Source organism: Nelusetta ayraudi, unplaced genomic scaffold (assembly GCF_046127955.1).
Source record: "Nelusetta ayraudi isolate G7.1 ecotype Tasmania unplaced genomic scaffold, CSIRO-AGI_Nayr_v1 ptg000026l, whole genome shotgun sequence".
In the NCBI taxonomy this organism is placed as follows: domain Eukaryota; kingdom Metazoa; phylum Chordata; class Actinopteri; order Tetraodontiformes; family Monacanthidae; genus Nelusetta; species Nelusetta ayraudi.
The window spans coordinates 7,258,632-7,282,725 of NW_027466076.1; the positions used below are offsets into that span (position 1 = coordinate 7,258,632).

The window sequence follows — 24,094 nt, forward strand, 5'->3', positions numbered from 1 at the left end:
CACGTCTGGGTCATTCATTTACTGGTCCTTTAAGTTGGTCGTGCTTAGTTACATATTACATATTCTAGTTAATGGCTATAATGGTTGGATTGTCTTATTTAATAATTAATAATGACAGCGACTCGGAATATAGTCAACAAGTAACTTGCAGCTCTAAAATGACCATGATGAGAAAGACTGCGACACATTCTTTCTTGAATTACAGAAATAAGCAACAAAGACCTCACTCGAATTTTGAGCCTACTTTGAACACAACCACCTGAAATTGTAACGGCCAAAAACAAAAATAATTGTCCTGTATAATTTGTATGTTATGTTTTTTGCTTTGTATTTTTCTCTGCTTTATGCTCTCCAGGCATCACAAATGCAAATGAGCTTGTAGCTAGCTTTAGCATTCATGTTTTAGCTGTACAATTTCCGTTTTTAACAGATGTACAGTTATTCGTAATCAATTCATATGGAATAAGAATAGTAATTTGAATAATAATCTAGAATTAAAAAAAAAAAAAAAAAAAAAAGTTTGGCTTCGGAAAATTGCGATTGCAGGCTCGCTCGTCAGGGAGCCCTGTGATTGGCTCTTACGCCACATGTGACGTCACGCTGCGGGCTGCTCCACCGCTGCGGCTCAGTGAGTGAGGGGAGTCGTGAGGACGAGTCAGTGTCGGCAGTGAACTCACGAAAAGGAACCCAACTACGGATAATTTTAACGCCGGACTCGTGTGGCTGCCTCTCACAGCGTTTCTTTTTCTTTTCTTTTTCTTTTTTTTTTTTCAACCACCGGCGTGTAGTTTTGTGACGCCGTCAGAGTCCAAATCGCTGGGATTTCCCTATCAACTCCACTCCAAGTTCCCAAGATGAACTTCGGAGCGGCGCTCCGAAAACTTTGTGTAAGTCCCAACTCGCGACTGTAAACCTGTCGAAATACTGTATCCCCCCCCCCCCCCTCCTTATTGCTTAGTGTACCCATTGTGTCTCGCCGGCGCTCGGCCGTTGAATTGAATTTAAAAAAGAAAAAAAAGTTAGGGATTACGCTCGGAGTGCGCGCGGCGGCACGTCACTTTGCGGGGATCGTGAAGTCATTTGCGGTTTAAACTCTTTCTTTTTTTTTTGTGAGTGCGTTGAACCATGTCGGACGCTGTCAGGCGCACTGTAGCCAGCCCGGCTCGGTTCGGCTCGGTTCGGTTCGGTTCGGTCGTGTTTGGGAGCCGTGTGACGGCGGCGGTGACAGTCCACCTCCTGTGAGCTTGTTTTGAGGAAGATGAAACAAGTCCGCTCATTGTCCCGCAAGACAATCCCGCACAGGCAGGAAGCGACGCTCGCCGGGTTTCATCCAAGTGTTTTGTTTATTTATCTGTTTATTTGGAGGACTGAAGCCCTTCTCCCCCCCCCCCCCCCCCCCCCCCCCCCCCGCCCCCCGTCCTTGTTTCCCCCTTTCTTGTCTTTTCATTTCTTGTCATTCACTCGTCTCAGCCCCGCCGCCATCTGTGTTGGACATCATGTGGTCATATTGTTCAGACACTTGGCATATGACGGCCCGTGGGCCTGTCACAGCGGATGTAACTTTCCCTACAAGGGGGGCTATTAATAAGTCCAGTGGCGCCGTGGACTGCTGCTGCTGCTGCCGCTGCCGCTGCTGCTCAAACAAGCAATTAAATCAATTTGCGAGAATGAATTACGAGAGGCTACGACTGGGGCCGGGTTTGACCCTCGGCAGGAAGAGCAAAAATAAAGGCTTTCACCTTGCAGGTTTCTGCCTATTAAAGTCGCCAAAGCGGTTCAACAGTCGCTCGCTTTTTCTTTCCCAGAAAATTTCATTCCGCTCTCAGACCTTCACAGAGACGCCTTTTCATTCCACAACTCTTTTTTTTTCTTCTTCTTCTTCTTCTTCTTCTTTTTTCCGACTGGCACCATAGCCTGACACCAAAAATGCTGTGCACGCACTGTATCCAATTTATGAAAGGCCCTTTGGATTGAAGGAGAGGGGTCGAGGGGCGGGAAGAAATTGCAAATTTCATTTTTTTTTTCTTTTTTTTTTTTCTTTCTTTCTGTTTTCTTTTGTCGGCCTTTACTAGTTGAATGTTTGACGGCCGGTTTTTAAAAACACAGGCTTTGGATGACAGGACGCCGCTGTTCCACCCCAGCACGCAAGTGGTTGGAGACGTGCGTCCTGTAATGGCAGACTGGTGCATTGTGGTCTTTCGTTCGCAGCTTTCTCTGCCCCGGCTGCGAAATGTAACATCTGCTTGCGTGTTTTCTGCTTTTCCGCACCGTCGGCCTGGGTTGTGTGCGCGCCCGTGTGTGTCTTAAATCACGGAGCCCTTCCATTACTTACATCAGTTTGAATTCTGCGGGTGGCAAAGTCAATGTTTATCTCTTCTGTAAACCACAGTACATTCTGGAGGCCTGGACAGCCGGCCCTGTTGCTAAGGGACGGTGAGGAAACTTCACCCCTTCCCCACTCCCTCACCCACCCACCCAACATGATCCCACCACCCTCCAACAGTCACACACACACACACACACACGCACACAAACAAGCACACACCCCGCTGGAGCGTACGTGCCTGGCCCCTCCAGTAAACTTCCTGTCTCGAGTGTACAGATAAGCTGATATTAGTGGCATCAATTTACTTCTGAGAATTGTCATGCCGGTGCAAAATGTAAACTAGATTGATATCTGCGATTGTTTACTGTGCGTCTGGGCCGGTTCACACAGGAAATATCCCTCCATGTCTCTTCGGACAACATGGACAAGGGCAGGACAGACATCTGGGACAAGCGCAGGCCAAAAAGTTTGCCACTGGGGACCTCGGCAGCGGTCAACAAATTGGCTCCCCCGGAGCTTTTGTTTTGTTTTTTTGATAGTGTAAGCGCTCAGTGCCACGCCGACAACACATGTGACAGAATGCGAAGGCGGCTTACAGAAGCCCCCATTAATGCCGAATGATGCAATGTGACGCAACACAAACACAAACCCCCGGGGTCGGACACCAAGTGATCTTTTTGATGTGTCCCGGTTTCCATTCATGTAGCAACTGCACACTGTTCGCCAGTGTTGTTGGGATTACTCCATAAAAGTGATGCAACTATTGATTACTCCTTAATAAGGTAATCTAATTACTTCTTTAACTACTCGGTTTCATAAGTAAGCAATCAACAGTTGCTCAGTGCTTTGGGATGAACTTTAGTAGAGTGCAAATTATGCCATTCCAAATATTGCCTCTGTCCTCTTGACACGAATGAATGTTTGCCATCTGAACACAAACTGCACATTTCACAGAAGGAACCCCCCCGTGTACAGCACTGGTGGCTTTTGCACAGCTCATATTGTTAAAACAACTGGAGGCTTTCGGAAACGTAACAAAATCGTTACTTGATAAAGTAATTCTGATATGATTACTAGTTTTGCCACAGTAATCGAGTTACATTACTCAGTTCCTCAAAAAGGCAGTTGTGGATTACTTAGTAATAGATAACTCGCCAACGTGAGTAATCTATTACTCGTGTTGGTGTGATCCTCTTCTCACAAACCGGTCGAATCCGGTTGAATTTGCCTGGGTGCGATTGTTTTGTTTTTTTTTTAAAAAAACTCCGGCGATATGCTGACTCACTCCGGGAGTGCCACCTGCTCAGGTGTTGCCCACTCACGTCATGCATACCAACGGGAGCGAGTCAGCGCTCACATGAATGAGCTCGTGTTGCGATAAGAGGCAGAGGTTGAGCGTGTTGCCTTATTCGCCTTGGCAGCGTTTCTCCTTCTTTTCTATTTTTTCCTTTTTCTTTTTCCTTTTTTTTTTTTTTGGAGTAGCAACTAAGCCACGCAAGAAAATTTCTAAAAGTCTTGCGGCGCAGCGCCTCTCCGTGCGAAGGCTTGTTCACACGAGGTGGATGTGAAAGGTCGATTGGCTGAGCCAATCGACCTTTGTAAAAGTTTTGCTTTTATGCATTTTGTACTGAAAACAGTGACTGTGTTCATTTCTTCCAATAGTGTTTGCGCTCCTTTTATTTTCTAGGATAGATTCCAGAATTTTTATTAAGTTACATCTGTCCCCCTCGGTCATGAGGTTTTGTTTAACCCCTCTATGCATATGCTGATATATTATTTTCATTTCTTGGAGTTCTGGAACCCCAGGCGAGAGACGGAAAAATGTGAAAAATGTTATTTTTTAAGAAATCCAATCGAATGACGGAGAGGAGTCGAATTAATAACTGTTGTTGGGTTGTCATGTTTAGCATGTTTTGCAGCTCTCTCATGATAAAATAGAGATTAGAAATGTATAACTTGGGTCAGCCTTGGGAACGGTAAAGATTTGTCTTTGTTCTTTCCGTTCATAAAACATTTTTTTCTTTCGATTTTTTTTTTTTTTTTAACACGTTGCTTTTACAAAATCCAGACTAACCGGCTCGAATTAGCCTGATGAATGTGATAAATGCTACAGTAGTTGAATGCAGTGTTAATAGCCCAGTTTTACCAAGAGTTGCCTTTGGTTCAGCTCTACTTGCAAAAGCAAGAAACTTTTGAAGGCTCCTTTTTGTTTAATCCCGCAATGCATTTACTTTTCTCTCCAAGAGCATTGAAAGAGTCAAGCTATTAAACCGTGCTTTTAACTGACTCGGTAAGCACATTTCCATATAGTTGCATTCTAATGCCGCGGCCCTCGAGCAGCTGACTCGTCAGACATTCCTGCACTCAACGTTGGCAAGTGGAGATCAGCTCGGCTCGGCTCGGCTCGGCTCGGCTCGGCTCGGCTCGGCTCGGCTCAGCTCGGCTCGGCGGCTGCCCCGTGATGTGCGACACTCGGAAAGGTTCGCGTCTGTGGAATGTTCCCCGTGTCTCCGCTTCCCTCGGCCGCCTGCTCCATCCCAGAACAAACTGACCTTTCTGCAGGAAGTGGACCCTCTGTTTACACAGACATAAATCTCCACTTTAGTTCAAGTTATTGATCATCACTTAAGATTCCGCAGCGCCGCGGCGGCGGCGGCGGCGGTCACATTTTCTGCATTTTTTCCCGCCGGAGTGTGTTTATAGTGGCGGGCTATAAACGGGCCGCCGCTCCTCGGCCGACTTCACATCTCCGCCGGCTTTTAATGGAGCTAACGCGATTGTCTCCAGCGCGAGGTGATGGATTCCTGCGCGCACTCCAATCTATTAGTCATCCCCTCTCGTCCCCTCCTCCCGCCGCCTTCGCCAAGTGTCCCGTGAGCTGCCGCTCAGCTCCGCGCCGGGGCGTCTAATCGGGCTTTGAAAAGGCCAAGTCGCTCGTCCCCCCCCCCCCTGCACACAAATCTCCCAATTCAATTTACAGATTGATGTTGAAATTCAAGGCGGCGGCTTATCCCCTCAGTTAGTGGGCTGCGTGACTCACAGAGTCGTTTTGTTTACGTTCAGCAGCTGACCCCCCCTCCCCCCCCAGCATCCCCCCCCGTCAACTCAGGAAACCACAGAGACTGAGAGAGCGACCGAGCTCACGCCGCGAACTGGAAAGTGTGCGTCTCGCCGCACCTGCGTGCGTCTTTCCGACCCCTTGAGTCGCCGCTAAAACAAGGCCGTTTTCTTGTGGTCAGCGGCGGGTGTCACCCACTGACTCACAGAAGATTGTCAGTGTTACCAACACAGATTTTTTTTTTTTCTCTCTTTGACATTTTATTGACGTATCGTGCGTAGTTTCGCAATTCCCCCCTTGGGAGGCGATGAAGTTTTGTTTTTAGCGCAAGTAAGTGGGCCGCCAAGTTTCTTTCAATTTCATCGGCTCTTCAGAACAAAAGGTGAGCGCCGCCGCTCGCCGCCTAATCCGGCGACGCTCACCTCTTGAGAGGAAAAGTCCAGAATTTGTGTCACGGCTCTTCTGCTGCTGCTGCCGCTGCTGCCGCTGCTCTTCCTCCACTTCCCCCACCTCCCCCACCCCGAGTTATAAATATCCGGCCTGGCGGATATGTTGTGGATCTAATCGGGTGGCGGGGCCTTGCTCGGAGGCAAGCTGCTGCAAACGGAGGGAACTAGTTTGGAGCTGAACCCTGCATGAAGCCTCTGTATTGTCTCGAGCTTCCTGTGCTCCCTGAGAGGAGGGGGCAGCTGCTTTTCACACGCTCCCGCGCGCCGGCGCGCGCGACTCCTCCGAGTGTGCACGTGTGTCTTCTTCGGCAGTGCCCGTGTCTGCGGCTCCTCCTCCTCCTCCTCCTCCTCCTCCTCCCCCTCCCCCAGCCCCCTTCAAGCATTTTGTCTGGTGTAAATTGACAGGGATCGCGCGGCGGATCAGCCCCGACATCGGCAAAAATGAAAAGCGCGCGGCGCTAAACGGCAAAGTCGTGAAGAGCCGCCGGGGCGGCCGCGTTCAAAACACATCATTCAAATATATGAGCACAAATGCACCTCCAGCTTGAGTGAACCTCGGATTTATTTGGGCCGGTATAGCCACTTGTCAGACCTGGTACTCCCCGACATAAGCTGGGCTGCACTTGTCTTTATAGTCTAATGGAGAATGTCAGTGTAATTTATCACTCAAGAAAAAGTTGTGCACGGTCTCAAACCCCCCCCCCCCCCCTCCCCCACTCGCACTCAGACCCACCGCAACCCCCAGCCCGTCTCCCGCGGGAACTCCGGGCCTTATCTCTGAGTCAGAGAGCGTTCAGTGTCCTGTCAAGGTCGGCCTCCAGGGATTTTAATTGGAGCTCACAGTATCCGACTGTTCCGGCGAGATTCCACCGAGAAGGACTGCGAGGGTTTTCCGATTGGATTGAATTAAAGGTTTGATTTTGCGCCGGCCAATGAGGCCAATTGTGCCGACATCTAAGCCTGTTCTACACAGAGCGGACGGACAGAGAGACGGGATGATCGTTGGCACTGTTTGAATTGCACAATGAACTCTGACATCAGCGTCTGAGCATTGCCCCAGCACAACGGCACAGCTACTTTTTTTTTTTTTCTTCCTTTTTTCCTTTTTACTACCCTCTGTTTCAGATGGGTGAAATGTCAACAGATGAACAAATGTAGGAATGTAGTTTTCCTGCAAAGGCTTCATTTGTAGCTGCCATAAAATGTTGTAAGTTGCGCAATTTTGTCACGTTTCGATAGACAACCTGCTATTCCTGTTCTACTACTCGCTACTACTACTACCACTGCTGGGCAGTTAGTTCTGCAACATAACAACTCACTAGCTGCGTTTCCATCACTCCTAATATTGCGCAAAACCTGAATATCGCAATAGAAAACTGGTAATGGAAACACCAAAACTTGGAAAAGCCTCCCAAATATCACTAAAGGGTTTTACGCCCTCATGAGGTGGTTTTGCAAACGATATCGAGGTATATCGCAAAAGTGTCACGGAAAACACTTTTTTCGCATTTACACGTCACCGGACGTGACGTACAGGGTCACGTGACCAGTTAGCCTCAAGTGAAAATGGCGCGTTAATGTTTGGACGGAGGAGGAGACAGAATATTTTTTTTTACAAGTAATCAAAGAGAAAAATATAGCAAATATTCTTGACAGCAGACAAACGTAAACAAACGGAAGCAAGCGTAATTCTCGTAAACTCTCGTTCACACCATTCAATGGAAACACCTGCAAATCGCAATTGTACTTTGTCAAAATGTTATTTTATTTTGCGAAAAACTGCAGTGGAAACGCAGCTGCTGTTGGAATAATAGTTGGCTTTACCTTGCAGCACCAACAGCACCACAAGGTAATAGCACGGGTCTGAAGTGCCATTAGCAGCAATGCGGATGATTAGTCAAAGGAAGGAGTTGAGCTGAAAATGGATCTTGTTTTTGTCGTGTTCCACGGCAATATTGACGAGCCTTTGTGCCGTAAATTTCAACAAATTGGTCATTAATTTGTTCGTAAGAGTTGAAAGATGTGGCTAATGAGAAAAGTATGGTCCTGTTTTGCTCACCAGTGTGTAATGAGATACGCCGTGTCTTCCCTTATCAGTAGGTTGTGATTAATACGAGCTGATGAATCTCCCTTGCTGTCTTTTTTTCCCCCCTCATTGTTTGCGCGGCCCGTCCGCGCATGAGTTCATCTCATTTCTGCTGTTTTCGCAATAATAGAGCTCACTGTAGCCTCCTCAGGAGTGCGCGGCGGCGCTCTAAATGGCCCATTGATAACCCAGGTCAACTGAAAGGATGTCCTGTCATTTAGTCACAAATGCCGGCTCAGTGGACCCTGCATGCGTTGTGTTTGTGCCAGGGCAATTTGGAAGAACCCAGGGTGTTTGGAGGAAGCGGAGGCGGCCCCACTGTTGTCGGACAAACGGAGAGACCCCTCATTATTTAATTGGAACTTTTATTAGTTTAACTTGCATCCACACAAGCGGGGCACTAACACACAGTCCAGTCCAGGGGCCCTTGACAATAGGACAGTGTTTCAACACAACAATCTGTGTGCGAGCCGCGGCCATTGTACTTGGGAAGCGGGGAAAGACTGTGAAGTGGACTGAAGCCCTCGCAGCCCCGGGGGCTTGGCCCGTGTCCAGGAGGGGGTTGGAGGGCTTTCTGCACTGAGGTTACGTCTCTCTGCAGTCTCCCCGCCGCACTTGGTCACAGAGGTAGAGCTTAGCCGCATTGTGGTTAACCCTTATGTTTTTGCACACTTCAACGTCAACGCGGCGCCGACGAGGCCCTCTGAAGGATGAAGGGTGAAGTTACACGGCCACCAGTGCGAGTTTGGAAATAGTGGAGGTGCTTCTCCGTCTGTGTTTGTGTGTCTGAACCAGTTGTTTGAGGTGTGTCCTCTGACTGTGTGGCTCTTGAGTTTTTTGTTTGTTTTGTTTGTTTTAAATGCCTGGATAAAAAATTAAAAAAAAACTTCATTGTACACAAGGTTTTGCATTTGGAAACGACAGATGGATTCGTCAGAGCTACTTGAACAAATAAAATACCCAACTTAAAACAATAATGGATTAGATTGATATAGCACTTTCCTAGGCACTCAAAGCACTTTACATTGAACCTATTATTCATTCACATCACATTCACACTGGTGGTAAGCTCCAATCTGCGCCAAATGGCCTCTACGACTGCCACAAAACATTCGCTCTCGAGGCAATGTTGGTTAAGTGTCTCGCCCAACAGAACAACAGACTGGGATGGGGCGGGATTTGATCCGCCAACCTTTTCGGCCATTGGCCAACCCGCTCTGCCTCCAGAGCTCAACAGCCGTCCCACGAAGATGAAATAAAACGTACTAGCTAACTATTTGATTTTGCCGTGCGCGACCAAAGAGATTCCTGCACTGGCTGGCAGCTCACCACCGCAGGGGCTGGTACCACGGAAAATATCAGTGGCTTCGAAACCGTGACGGTTTCCACCAGCGCTGCGGTTATACTTCAAAATTGCGCCACCCCCTCACCCCGCCCCCCACCCACTCCGCTGAGGTCGTAACCTCAAACACCTCCTGACTGCCTGTAATGCTGCCTCCCCTAATTCTCAGTGATAACAACAACAACCCTGGTCTTTTTCATCTGAAGCCCGGCGGCACCCCAGCGGTCACGCTTTCACCAAAAGGCCCTTTTGCAAATTTGAATCAGAACCCATCGGGCCAAATCATAATTTTCCGATTTTGCGTCAGTCAGTCGCAGTTGGACCAGCCAAGCCTTCCCACCTCCCGAGAACAGTCAGCTGCTTTTCTGGATGCTCTTGATCGTCGAACTTCAAAGGTTTTCCAGTCGTAAATCTGCTGACGAAAAACGGGCTGGAAGAGTGACAGACATAATAATCCAATCATTTAAACTTATTGGTCATCGGTGCAGTAAAGCCTGAAGATTTTCCCCCTCAAATATTCAGCTACTTTCTACCTTCTACCATTTAAACTGCTCCTGACCTGGTTCACGTTTGACAAATTAGCCTTTTTCTCCACGCCAACACACTGTTTCAATCAGTGTTTTTCAGCCTGATGCCTCCGTTTTAGTCAAGCAGACGACAGCGGTTGAAGCAGAAGCCTACAAACCGAATGGAATTGGAATCCCGTGTTTACAGCGGCAGCCATCAACTGCCAAACATTGTGGGTTCGCCGCCGAGCTGCACCTGGCGGCTTCTGATTCAACGCTAACAGAATTTAGCGAGGCTGGAAATGAGGTCATCCCCCTCTCTGCGCGTGCATCTGCTCCGTCAAAGAGACACCCGAGCACCAGCGTGTTGCCTCCAGTGATTTAATAGCTGTTATCAACCTTTGGAGCAGTTGTGCCACATAGCCTCACATTGCGATTGTTGGTTATCTATTAAACGGGTGTGTGACGGCAGCAGGGACTCGTGGCTGTGGGTGAAAATACGTCAGGGGCCAGTTGTTGGTTTACCTCATCAATGTTTAGTGTTTTGATTTTATGTTTCTTGACTGGATGTTAAAAGTATCATCATAGCTGCAGTGGCCACCTCCCCTCTCTTCCTCAAACCAACCGGTCCAGCTGAGAAAACAAAAGGGCTGTGAGCAATCTGCAAAGGAGACACCAGATAAACTCTCCGATTGGTGAAAAAGTAACAACACCACTTAGTGAGTTTTCTGTGAAGATTAAAAGGACCAACTCGAGAAAGGGCAAAAGTATTCACATTATGAGCTTAAGAAAAAGTACGGATACTTGTAAAAAAGTAGTGAGTCAACAGAACAGAATTTGTAAAGTAACGAGCAAGTAGTGGAAAGTACAGATATCTGTGTACAAATGTTGGGAGTAAAAGTAAAAAGTTGATACTCAAGTAAAGTAAAGATTCCTGAAAAATTTACTTTACTAAGTAAAGTAACTAAGTATTTGAACTTTGGACTTCCCTCCTCTGACCAACTCACATCTCCAGCCTTCCTCTCCCTCCTGTTTTTTTCATTTCACTGGTGTCCCTTTTTGCACACTTTAAACGGCAGATTTTCTAACCTGTCATTCGATTTGATCTCCAGTTGTCCCAACATTAGTTTTACAGCCTCCTTCCACAGCCAACATCCCAACCTGACGCCCCGAGACACAGCGAGCGGCTGTGTCTATCTAACTGTTGCTCCAGAGGACTCCAACAGAGGCGGCCGGCTGAGTGTTTTCAAATTATTATTTAGGTTGCCGTGAGGAGGACTGGCTAGGTTACCAAAAGTCCACCAGGCCTCGCTTGTGCATTGACGGGACAGAAGCCGTTGAACCGAACCTGTTCGACATACTGCCCCCTTAAAATCAGAGAGTGTGAAATTGTGGCCAGGTGCTGGACTGTTTGACTCATTGTTTCATTCAGTGGTTGCAGATCCGCACCGGGCCGACTCTCGGTGTCTCTCCAGCAATTCCTTCATACGTCTGTGTTTCACTTCTAAGCGTTTTCGCCCTCTTTTCTGCTGCTTTTCACACAGCGTTCAATTCAGCCGCGTCGCCCCTTCCAGCCGTGCACACATAGTGTATTTAAATCCAAAGAGACTCTCCCTCTGTCGCGCAAGCTGTTAGTCCCCCTTCACATTCTATCTCCCTCCCTCCCTCGCTCCCTCCCTCCGCCGCGCTCCCCTTCCCCAGCGTGTTTGGATAGATCTAAATGGTGTGATTGTGACTGCTCCGCCGGCCGTCTGCCTCTCAGCGTCTTTGGAAAGTCTGACGCGGGCAGGCAGGCAGGGAAGGGAAGGGAAGGGAAGGGAAGGCGGGGTGGAGGGGTGGAGGGTTGTAGAAAGGGAAAAGGCAGAGCGGCGGAGAGAGAGATGGAACGGTTGGAGTGGCGGGGGTGGTGGTGGTGGGGGGGGGGGGGGGTCTTTTTGAACAACAAGGCATGGCCGCCCTCCAGAGAGAGAGCGGCGTCTCGCCTTCAGGAGTCTGACTCGGCCGCGGCTCGTCGTCCCTCCTCCTCCTCCTCCTCCTCTCCCAGCCCTCCTTTTAACTCCACCGCCTCCTTTCAAAAGCGTCTCATCCTCAGCTTGTTGGTTTTCTTTCTTTTTTCTTTTTTTTTTAACCCCCCCTTTTAGCCTTTTGGGCCCTCCCTGTCATACCTGTACCAGCCCAAAAAAAAAAAAAAAAACCACAGAAAAAAATCTGAATTCAGGGCTCCTCTCATTGACTCGGGAGGTGTCGCGTTGCGTTCGGGGCCCGGTGTCACATGTCGCGGCATTCAAAGAAGCCCCGGGTTTAAGAATGTGGGTCATTTGAAGTGGAGGCAACTAAAGTGTGTTGTTCGCCCCCCGTGAATGGGGCTTTCTCATATTGACACGGTAAAAAAAAAGCGTGTGAATAAACACCGTCGGCCCCCCCCCCGGGGGGCGGAGGTGGCGGTGGAGGAGGGGGCGCTAAAGGGTTCTGGCCGTATTCTTCACCTATACAGGCCCGTTATTATCTGGCGCATGAATGGATTCGCCCGAGTCGCATTGGATACGGGCACCATGCGGGGCGAAAGCCGAGACGCCTTATCAAAGCCTCTCTGTTACACCCACAGAGGAGGAAGAGGAAGAGGAAGAAGAGGAAGAAGAAGAAGAAGAAGAAGAACGGGAGCCCCGTTTTTTAAAAACTACACCCCCGCCGCCACCAAAAAACCAGATCATGCAGTAATTAGGTTAGCTGGCTGTGTTGGGCTCCAGTCAGTCAGTGTATACAGTAGCTCTGCATCCCGTCCTCCCTCCAGTTAAAAAGCGACCCCCCGTAATTGCTTTCCCACGGCAGATGTTCGGATCAGATGGTTCAGATTAAGTCGCAGATTGCTCACACGAGGTTTCCTATGAAGAAGACGCATGACAACCCCCCCCACCCCTCCCACTACCCGCCGGTGTGGCAGTTTGCAGTCCTCTTTCCACTCCTAACTTTTCCTCCTGTCGTTGCAGGTCCTGGCGGCCACGTCGCTCTTGGTGCTGGCGTGCCGCGCGGCCGAGCCTCCGGCAGCTCAGTGGTCCGGCGGCGACAGCGGCGGCGGCAAAAATTTGACCCTCCGACAGTTCAGGTTGTGCCTGGAGAACGAGCAGTACGCCCACAAGGGGCTCTGCTGCCTCAACTGCAAAGCCGGTAAGGAGACGTGTGCGCAGACTGAGAGTTGGCCAGTTATTACAGATTGTAACCGAACCTCCCACTTCCACGTCGCCAACACCTGCCGTCACAACCTGAAACGTCGCCCGCTGATCCACATCCTGTGCTCTCAGACGCCTGACGCGTCGAGAGCCAAAGTGCAACCAGCGTTTTGAAAGCATCCTGTGTGAAAAAGGAAAAAAAAAAAAAAAAAAAGGTCCAGCGGTCGGGCCCTTAACCTGAGCCACGACCCAAAGGACTTCTGCAAAACTCTGCTCTGGAAAGAATGCGTTACGGCCACGGGCTGGAAAACAAAACGCTGGATGAAAGGGCCGTTGTGACGCTCGCAATCCAGACAGATATTTAATCCAAAGTTACGCACAAGAGCCCCCTTCCCTCACCGCGCAATATGTGGAACATTCAAGGTATTTTATCTCGATGTACACTCAGTCGAGATGCAATTAAGTCCAGCTGATTGGATGATTAAATTGGCCTCATTTCGAGAAGGTGATCAACAGGATGCATCTCAGTCTTCAAGTCAATCTGTAGATGAAGATAAACCAGCGCTGTTCCAAGAAGACACGCTGTCATGTGTGCAGGCGTGGTCAAGTATTTGCACTTACCTTATGAAAAATAGAGCACCACAGTTTGATTGTGAAATTGGCCCTGAGAACAAAATGTAATCTTTATTCGGTTTCATAGTTTGTTTGGGATTTTTCTTCGTTTGGATGGTAATTAGCTGTTCCCTGATGAAACCACTTTAACTTTGTTTGGAAAAGTTGGATTTTCGGTTGAGGTTGAGGAATCTTAAGACGACGGTTCAGCAGCGACACTGGAATTTTGCTATGATCATCATTAATTTACCAAAAAAAAACTAAACCAAATAAAAACCAACTACCCTCCCAGCTTCTGCTTTTACTGGAAATCCATTTCAAAGCAGAGCCCATTGGGTCCGGGCCAGATAATAAACATGACTTGAATCATCCCCGGCATTAACGGGAAGACCGGCGGCGGAGTGAAGGGGCTGTAAATGACGCCATCAGTGAGTCGGCAGGAACTAGATCCGTAATATCTGGGAGCAGTGCGGGGTTCGTGCTGTATTATGTATGAAGTGCTCAATGCGGACATAAATCCAGTGGTTTAATCCATTGTTCTGAGGCGACTGCACGTCGCAGGTGCGCGGACTTACGACCCGGCTTTGTTCCGTGCGCAGACACAAATCCTTCTGAAGAGAAAGGCCTCCGTCGACCGCGGCGGCGATATGGAGTGCGTCAAATCCAAAGTGCGACCTCCTGGCTGTCGTCACAACAGACTCGACGTGACGTCAAAGGTTTTTTTTTTTTTTTTGTTCAAAGGTTTTCCTTTGCTTTCGTCTTTACAGGGACCTACGTCCACAAGGAATGCGAGCGGGACCTGGAGCAGGGCACGTGCATCCCCTGCGAGCCCGGACAGACGTACACCGAGCACTCCAACGGCATGAACCGCTGCCTGCCGTGCACGCACTGCCGCTCGGGTAAGAGCTGGACGCAAATAATCGGAATAAAGGCCCAATCGGATTGAAAATGCTGCATGTCAACGCGTCAACCGGAAGATTCCGATCCGATCCGAAGTTTCATTCACCGAAAGGGAGAGGTGGTTTATGCCGATCGTTATTCCAAATGGCGTCCATGTGCACACCCATTCGCATCCTGTCTTCCTGGGTTGGGGTCAAATTATCTCCACTGTGCATTTGTGCTACGCCAGCGTGAAGCGTTTCCAACTTGGCGTTTTTTTCGGGAAACGGGACGCAAAAGTGGTCCATATTAAAAAAAAAAAAACGACATTAACATGCCCAAATTATTTATTCTGATGAAACGCTTGGTGCGTGTATACACACGTCATGATGGGAATTTTGGAATTTACGCTCAAACACAGGTTTACGTCAGATTGGAGAAGTTTTGCGCATGTAAACATAGCTACGTTGTTTACATGCATGTTTACATGCGTGCACGTTCGCATGCATGCATGCAAACATGTACATTGCCGCTGTACATTTAAAAATGACACGAATCCGATCCCGGCGTGAAGCTCGAAGTCGATCCCGGTGGAAGACGGCGGGGTGTCACGTTGCAGCCGAGACTTGGAGCGATCAGCGCAACAATGAGTGGGAGCACAACCTTAAAGCAGTGACGTACGCAGCCGTTTAACTGTAACTTTTTGCCCGAAGAAATTGCCATTCTCATAAAGGTACGAGCAGCAGCTGCGACCCTCGACGTCGTCTCTCATTGAAGCCAAAGCTGCTAAGTTCACGACTCAATGTACCGTGTGCTTTGCTGAGACACTCTGAAAATGCACTGCAATCACATTTGTGTGTTTTTATCGTCTTTTATGACCTGCTTTTATAAAATGTCACCAGCCCCATTTCATAAAAAAAAAAAAAAAAAAAATGCCATTGAAAGGTGAGCCTTTTAAATAGAACCGGCTCAGTATTCAGTCTGAAGTTTTAATGATCTGTGGTCCGCAGTGTTCTTCCACTTTGGACCAAAAGAAAAACAATCCCTTTTTAAGAAAAAAGAAGAAGAAATAAAGGAAGAAATCCCAACTGGATTGGCCTTTAATCCCAAACTGGGATCCTCTGTAATCCAGTCGGACAGAGATAGGCCGTATTGTTTGGGGAAGTTAATACCTTTTTGTCTGCGCCTTTCAGCCTTTCAGGCCCGGCCGCTGAGAAACGTGGTCTTATGATGTTACATGAGGCAGCAGGGCGTGTCCCAAGTGGGTTTTGTTTCGCGGGCCCAGCGCGTCTCGGGAGGTTTTTGGCTCCTGCGTCCGTCTCACCTGGCCCGGCCCTGGGTGTGGCCCTGTCTCTTTGTGTCCCACACTGGGCGTCTTTGTTGTCCAATGAAAGGCCGGGGGAAGGCAGCGGCAGAGACTAGTGTTACACGGCCCCCCGTCTTTTTGTTCCCTTTCTTTGCGGCTTGGAAGATCGAGCTCCTCTGTGTTTTCGCGCTCCCTTTTTTTTTTTTTTTATTAACTATCTTCTAATTGATCGTCGGCTTTTGGAGCTGAGCGGGGCCTCTGTTAGCGACTCCGTTAGCGCCGGGCTCCGCCGTGTCTTCCGCCTTTTTGGAACGCAGCGTTTTATCAACAATGCGGCGGCGGCTTTTTTAAACTGTGAAACGAAGCTCATTCTTCACCCGTAAACATGTTTGCGCTTCGGTTTTATAAATAGCTCAGATCAGACGGGAAACACACAGAGAAAGTCATCGGGTTCAGATTTGGCTCGGCTAGTTACATTAAAGATAACATGATCCAGAAGTGATGCAGTTTATTTGCCCTGCGGCTGCCTGAGCGCTAACTGAGCGCTAACTGATCGCTAACTGGGCGCTAACTGAGTGTTAACTGAGCGCTAAATTATAGTCTCTATATTATAGTCTCTTTTCAGTCATGTTGCTCTGTTCCGCTGGCGCTACACTTTAATCAGGTGCTTAAGCTCTAAACAGGACCTCCAGATTCCTGTTTTTAATGCAAAAAATGTGGCTTTTTTTTTTTAAGCTAAACATAAAGTGAGCGAGAGAAGAAAAAAAAAAAAGAGCGTAGCTGGAGGGTGAAGAGGGTGGCGGCTTCCCACTCCATCCAATGAAACGACAGACAAACAAATGCAACCAAACAGAGCGCGACTGTTCATCGCAGCCAAGCAAAGCCTGGCGTTATGTAAAAGCGTGAATCCCTCCAATTGGGCGTAATGTTGTCCGCGTTGGACTGTTTTTAATATAGCAGCAGCCGTGGCTGCGAGGACCTTAACATGATCAACAGATGAACAGATTTAGGATCGAGTGGCTCCACAGACTAACGTCAAAGCGGCCTTGTTTTTCCCCTCTGCTTGGATTTCGTTGACGAGAGGAGAATGTTTGCAGAGTGAGGCTGAAGTGGCCAGGCTGATAGCGCTTTATCATCCAGCAGATAAAACAAACATGACATCATGGCCTCGGGCACGACTCGACCCCACATATCAGGCCTTTAAACAAAAAAAATATACGTCTGTGTGTGTGTACGTATATATTTATATATCGATCAAAGATTTTTTTTTTTGTTTGTGTGCTTTTCTTCAGTTTATCGGTTATTAAACTCAAACCTCTCCCTGAAGAAATTGCCTTTGAACGCTAATTAAACTTTATGTGCCGCGTAGTATATCGCCGAAGCGTCTGCGGTGCTGCGGCGAACTCGGTCGCCGTCCCGGTGGGAGCGTTTGTTTACGGTGACTGTCAGACACAAGAAAGCGAGAGAAAAAAAAGCCCCCAAAAACAGTCCAAGAACCCGGGGCCAATTTCCGCATTGTTGCTCATCTTTAAGGAAAAACAAAGAAGAAAGACGATTGAATTTATTCTCAACCTCGAAACGAGACTGCAGCCCACGTGTGCGAGTTCTGGGTCAAGCCTGCGTCTGTTCAGCGTCCGGTCCCCTGGACCAGGGCGGTGTTTACTCACACAGCAGCCATAAAATCCAGGTTGTTTTCTTCAGTCTGTGAGGATTCTCTGTTTATGGAGCAACATCTCGTGAACATGGCTTTGATGCGAGACCAGGCCTTTCTCCCCTTCAGCGCTGAATTCATTCTGATGAAAACTTTGATAATGTCTGATAATTCTAGTGATGTGGCAAAAAAAAAAAAAAAAAACAAGACAAGGATCTCATTGTCCGGAGTGGAAGAAAAAAAATTGCAGTGGAAATCTTTTCTTTGGGCCCGGCGGAGATCTGCAAAGTCCATTCGAACAGTCCAATGTACAAACACCTTATGGCGGTATTTGCACAGCTTTATTACTGCGTTGACTTGTTGGATAATTTCGCTCATCATCGAACCTGCTCATAAAAGTGTTAACGACCGGGTGACATCATCGCGTTGACTGAAGTTTGTGTTTGCGGAGCTCCAAGTTGTGACCTGTGGACGCCGTGACTTCACCGCTGACCTCATTCCTGGGTCGTAAAAAAAGGTTCAGGGGTTAAACCGGGGCTTTAAAGGTTGGCTGGAAATGAGTAACGCCGGAATTTCACGACGACGGGTCAAATTGTTTTGGGTGGGTTTTTTGTTTGTTTGTTTAAATGTGATGACAAAATGGATTTGACTGAATTTTATTTTCAGCCTTTTCGACAGTCATGTGTTTGTCCTTTGATGGTTTTTATTCGTTCAAATTCCAGCGCTGCCTCGGCGAATTATTTCTGTCTGAATTTATTTATTTTTTTTCCCTTTTCCCGTAGATGAGATCGAAACGGCTCATTGCACCAGGACGGCGGACACAAGGTGCAAGTGCAAACCAGGGACGTTCTGCGTCCCCGACCAGGCCTGTGAAGTCTGCAAACGCTGTGCCAAGTAAGTGACTCCAACGTGAAGAAACATTTTCATTCAATAATCTAAATGAGGAAGTCAGCGACGTCATGACTGCTGACTTTTCTTGGATTTTCACTTTCGCGTTTTTCCTGCTCCAGCGTTTTCATCGATGTTCTGTTTTCCTCTCTAAATCTCAAGGTGTAAATCCGGAGAGGTGGAGGTGAAGGAGTGCACCCCCTTCTCCAACACGGTGTGTCGAAAGCGGGACCCGTCTCCCACTGAGCCGTCCTCCGTCCTCCCGACGCCCGGCCCCACTTCTTCCTCGCCCGACTTGGGTGAGTTTTCGCTCTGATCCGGTCCGTCCGCCGTCAGGAACTTCAGCTGATGTGCGTTGTTGTTTCGCTTCCAGTTCTCCCTGTCTCCATTTCCCTGGTCCTCTTCATCTTCCTCATCCCCATCGGCCTGGCCGTGTGGTGGTTCATCATCAAGCGCCGTCGCGAGATACCATGTGAGTGTTCCCCGTGTGCGCCGGCCATCCGCACTGTTCCTCCGCTCCAGGACACCTTGCCGAACGCCACTTTCTTCTTTTCTTTTTCCGCCTCCAACAGGTTCACAGAGCCACAGCGAGTCCGGCGAAATAGTCAAGATTCCCATCGTAAGTCGAGATCCTTTCGATTTTCTTTTCCGGCTCTTGTCGTGCAGTCTGCTCAACCCGCCGTGTTTACGTCTGCTCAGGGCGAGAGCGGAGCCACGGCCGAGGAGAGACAAAATAATCAGAATGCCGGGCTGGAGGGGGAGGAGTCACGTCCGGAGTCGCGGCCCCTCCTGCAGGAGACCCAGCCCGGGATGACCAAGGCCTCCCCTCCCCTGGAGGACGAGGACCGGGGCCTGGGAGACAGTCTGCCCAACACCACCAGCTCGTCTCAGACCAGCCTGTCCGGCCTGCCCACAGCCTCCGGCAGCACCCCGCGGCCCAGCCCCTCCGCCTTTAGGCTGCCCCCTGCAGACGTGGTGAGGAAACAGCCAGCGACGCCCTCCAGTCTTTTTTTTTTTTCCCTCCGCTTTCTTTCTTTACCCTGATGTTCTTTACAGTTTTTTTTCCTCTCGTGTTTGCAGAACGATCCCCTGCGATATCGATTGGTGCCACTTCTAGGTAAGATTCCAGCGAGCAGACTTTTCCTCCCGCTGCTCATCTCATTAAGATCATTTTTTTACGCCTCCTAATTTGCCCTGAAAGGCAGCTGCGCGCTGAAAATTGCCCAACATATCGCATTTCAAAGCATCTACTCGAGTTTTCCCATTAGCCGCCTGATAGATAAATAATCTCATGACAGTCAGGCAGGCCTTGGGGGGAGTTAGGTGGGGGGGGGGGGGGGGTGCTGAACGCGCCGCTTCTTCCTTTTTCACGGTAAATTAGCAGGGACACAGGATCAGGTGTAAAAAATTGTCCTCTATTAAAACCTCTTTTTTTCACCATTTTTTTGGATTAGAGAATATTTTATCTGCCTTTAATTTTGAGCTCATAATACTTTTTTTTTTTCCCCTCACCTCAGGCTCAGAAAAATCCCTGAAGAAGAGCTTCGACCTGTTCGACGAGTACCTGGACGTGAGGATCCACAACAAGTTCTTCCGAATGATCGGCGTCAGCGACAACCACATCCGCATGGCCGAGGGCGGCAGCTCCGTCGGCGACAAGGTCTACGAGCTGCTGAAGAACTGGATGCAGAGGCAGGGACTCAAAGCCGACATCAACGACCTGCTGCGGGCGCTGCTGAGCATGGACCAGCGGCGCTCGGCGGAGGACATCGCGTCGGCGGCGCTGCGCCGGGGCTACTACAGGCACGGCGACGCCCCCTGAGCGGCGGAGCCGGCACGCCCGCCCGCCCGCGCGCGCACACACACACACACACTCGCACGCGCACACACACACGGCGATCAAGACTGACCAGCACGTGACGCTGCGTCTGGCGAATACAGGCTTACCTCTCTGTGGCTGAGCGGCCACCTGTTTTTTTTTTTGGTTTGGAGAAAAAAAAAAGAAGGAAAAAAGCCAGTAGTTTTGAACAGAAAAAACACAATTGAAGGCGGCGCGAGAAAAAAAAAAAAGAGTCGCCGACAAAGCTGTAAAGAATGAAAAAAATGAAGAACGCCGTTCGGGTGCCGTCGGTGCGTCACGGAGGCGGCGTCTTCCTGAAAGTGGGCTGCGTCTCGTAGTGTCGCGCAACCCCGTCACTTAAAGCTTCTACCCGACCCCCGGCCCGCGACGGAAACAGGCGTCATACACTGGTTCGCTGGAGTGGCATTAGACGGTGTCACCAGCTCTGTGCCCCCCCCCCGACCCCCCTCTTTGCTGCACTGACTTCTTGGCACATGTAGGATTGTACAGAAAAGCCACGAGCCGCGACTGATTCCTTTGCAATGCGGCTCACCAACGTTTTCCTGAAATGACGGAAGGAAAATCTTGTCCGTTTTGTTGTTATTTGTGTGTTTGTTTCTTTTTTTTAAAAGTGCAGCCTTTCGAATCAAAAAACAAAACAAAAAAAACAACCTTCCGAGTGCCTTTTGATTTCTTTCGGATCACGTTCCTTTAATGCGTTGATTCCGGCGCTCGGAAGATCGCAGAGATGCTTCCGGTCCCCGTTCTGTCCAGTTACTGCCCTTCACTCACAGTCCGGACGGCGTAGGAGGAGCGTCACGAGCAAATTTCACAATTTTTCATGCAACTTCAAGGTCTTTTTTTTTAATTTTATTTATTTTTCATATTTATTGTATTGACTATTAATCGTCACTATTTATCAGTTACCGGAACAGCCCCTGGGGAGCAGGTGACCTGCTGCTCCCCTGCAGGGGTGACGTGTAGTTACAGGAGGAAATGACTGAAATCTCCTTTTTATCTCCCTCTCCCTAATGAATTTTACGCCGTTTCTACTCAACGTGAGCTCTCGGCTCCTCTTTCCAAATGGCGGGATCCCGAGTGCAGTTATCAAATGATATTTGAAATCATCTTTCAGAAGCAGCGGTCGTTCTCGCTCCTGCTGGTTCAGTGAAACCCGCTGCTTGGCAGACAGACAGGCTCTCAAAATTCCAACCTTTTTTGTTCGTTATTGACCCTAATTCGAGATTCTCAATGGTTACGCTCAGTCCTCAGACTGAGCGGCAGAAATCCAATCAAGTAGTTCGGCTTGTTACCCTTCCACAATTCAGACAACTGGAGCCAAGTCTGGCTGCTCACACGCTCCAAAGCCCAGTGTGTCGGTGGTTTGAAAGCATCTTGTAAACAGCAGGGTAGCTTTTTATTCATCGCGTGTAGCTTTTTCACTTAAGAGCTCAGCCTTTTAAAAAAAGAATAATAAGAAAAAATCACTCAACGTGAGCTGCCCTGCGCTGAGCAGGTGACAGTGTCACTCTGCAACCTTTTTTTTCCCCCCACCGCTGTGGGAAAATTCCTCACGGTGATGGCCTTACTGACGCTAATTCCTGTTTACTGATGTCCAGGTTGATCCCGCATCTCTCTTCGACTCACTGTGACGTCGGAGAAGATTTGCGAGGCCACGTGTAGATTTCCATTCCATCCAGAATTGCCGTCTCCTCCGTGCAAGTGGAAAGTTTTGTACAGAACAAACAATTAGCAGCAGTTTAAAAAAAAAACAACAACAAAAAAGAAAAAGCACAACCTTTTTTTTGTTTTGTTTTGAGTGACCTCATATATCATCATGAATCAGAATGTGGCCTTTCTTCACTTGATGCCTACGCCTGGGTCCCACTGAATGTCTCAGACTGGGCCTTAGCAGCTGAGCGATAGCAAGTCAAACTAATGTGTACATCTCAGGAATTAGTGAGTAACACATGTCTTTGTTTTGTTTGTAGCTAATGAATTCTTATGTTGAGACTCTATGAAGAGAGTTGATGTATTTTATCCATTCTGAGTAGACTAAGCTGAAGAGCGAACTGGCTTCCCTATGACTCGATAGAAACCTCCTATGGATTTGATTTTTTTTTTAAAATAGAAACTGAAGTTAATTTTCCCCCAATGTTCTCTTATTGTACATACAGCTGTGCAGAAAACACACACACACACCTCACAAAGTTTATAAATATATATATATAAATATATATATATATTGTACATAAAAAGCCAAATTGAATATAGTGAGGTACAGTGTAGAGTAAGTGACAGCAGGTCGTGCCAAGTTAAATTGGAATGTGCCCTTTTTTTCTGCAGCCATTTGTGTATAAAGGAAAATTACAGAGTTCTATGTTATTGCTTTAAGGAGTGATGCTACAGTGCTGGCACTGCCATCTACTGACAGACAATGAGAATGCAGCCCGCATTTGCGCTTTCTTTTCACTCCACCCTCCTGAAGCAGCGGAGCGGTGACGAGGCTTCGGTGCGTTTGTCTCCCTGGCCGCTCATGTGAGCGCGGGGGAGCATTTTTATTTTTTTTATTTTTTTTTTTTTTCCCCCACCCTGTCCCTTTTTAAAAGCGTTTTATTACCTTTTGAATTTTTCACATTTTTCTTTCAATTTCTGAAGCTGTTCAAGCAGCTGAAACGTCTGTCCAGCGTTGCCGTCGAAGCCATTTGTTTTGCCCGCCGTTAAGGTGCCTACACACCGAACGCGTTTTTGACGCGGTCTGGCGCGCGGTATGGCGCAAGCAGGCGCAGACCTGGCGTCGACGCCCTGTGACGACACCTCGGCGCATCCAATAGGAGAGCAGCCGGTTCTGAAAAAAAGTGGCCCGACGCAGAGCAGGGCGCCAGTTCGCGTGAGAGCAGTAGTGAGGAAAAACGAAAGAAAAACTTTTCTCGCAGTGTCCCGAGTGTAACATTTGATATGACACCGAGTACTGGGACTCGAGACTAGCTTAAAATATATATATATGTATCGGGTTGGCGACTCTGCTTGGTTTCGGCGCACTGACGTTCTCGTTACCTCCGGTGCTCGTACTCGGTGCTGCGTGTTTTGCATTCAGGCGGCACCGGAGGCTTGAATAACTGAGGTGGAACCAAATCTCGTTGTCCCACCGTTTGCACACAACATCCTCCCGTTTGCTACTCAGTGCTTCGCTATCAATTTTGCCGAAAACCCGTGCAGAGTACGTTCCGTGTTGTCTAGACTCTGGATGAGTATAAAATAAAATGCAAATCAACGCGATAATGTCCCGACCCGAATATATGTGGGAAAAAAACAACAACTTTATGTTCATATATTGTCAGGCACAGTTCGATGTAGAGAAGTTTTAACACATATTTAACAACTGGTGCCGCGCTGTGCATCTGGGCACTTTTTCCCCCCGGAGCCGGCTGCTCTCCTATTGGCCGCGCCTAGATGTCGTCACAGCGCCTTGACGCCCGATTTAAAAAAAAAAAAAAAATTATTAAATCGAGCGTCTAGGCGTCAAACGCCACCCTTGCGCGACGCTCTGCTCTCTGCGCGGCGTTGCGCTCTTGCGCCGACGTCGCACATACACAATGAATGGCTGCGCTGACGCCCCCCTGCGCTTGACGCGTTCAGTGTGTAGGCACCTTTATCCGTTGCTTGTGTTCGATTTCAAAATGTAAATCACGTCAATGCGTAAAAGCTGTTTCTATGTCGGTTTTAAATAAATGTTTTGTACAGATCCTCCCCGAATGATTTTTCATGGTCTCTGAATGTGTTGGTCAAAGTGGGACAAAGAAACCTGCCACACACTTTCTTATTTTTCCCCCTTACTGAACAAGTAAGTAACACTTTTATTGGCGTGTCCACTTATTAATACACGTCACCTTCCTTTTGTCAACTTTTTGCACCTACCGCTAAACTAATCACATAATAACACTGAATAACAATGGAAATGTGGCTTTCAAGACACCATAAGAC

At 48.4% G+C, this 24,094-nt stretch overlaps 1 protein-coding gene across 1 annotated transcript; it reads left to right on the plus strand.

Moving 5' to 3' along the window:
- The first annotated feature begins 617 nt into the window (after nt 1–617).
- On the plus strand, nt 618–23,856 carry tnfrsfa (tumor necrosis factor receptor superfamily, member a). The gene is made up of 10 exons (XM_076029456.1): nt 618–887; nt 12,755–12,932; nt 14,314–14,445; nt 18,165–18,276; nt 18,433–18,569; nt 18,644–18,742; nt 18,843–18,889; nt 18,970–19,245; nt 19,351–19,387; nt 19,788–23,856. The coding sequence occupies exons 1-10, from the start codon at nt 855–857 to the stop codon at nt 20,090–20,092; spliced, it is 1,356 nt and encodes a 451-aa protein (XP_075885571.1). The 5' UTR covers nt 618–854; the 3' UTR covers nt 20,093–23,856.
- Nucleotides 23,857–24,094: the final 238 nt, after the last annotated feature.

Coding starts and splice junctions, on each gene's coding strand:
- tnfrsfa (XM_076029456.1), top strand. CDS start 855: ATGAACTTCGGAGCGGCGCTCCGAAAACTTTGT. Junction 12,933..14,313: donor CTGCCTCAACTGCAAAGCCG/GTAAGGAGACGT, acceptor TCGTCTTTACAG/GGACCTACGTCCACAAGGAA. Junction 18,277..18,432: donor GTCTGCAAACGCTGTGCCAA/GTAAGTGACTCC, acceptor CTAAATCTCAAG/GTGTAAATCCGGAGAGGTGG.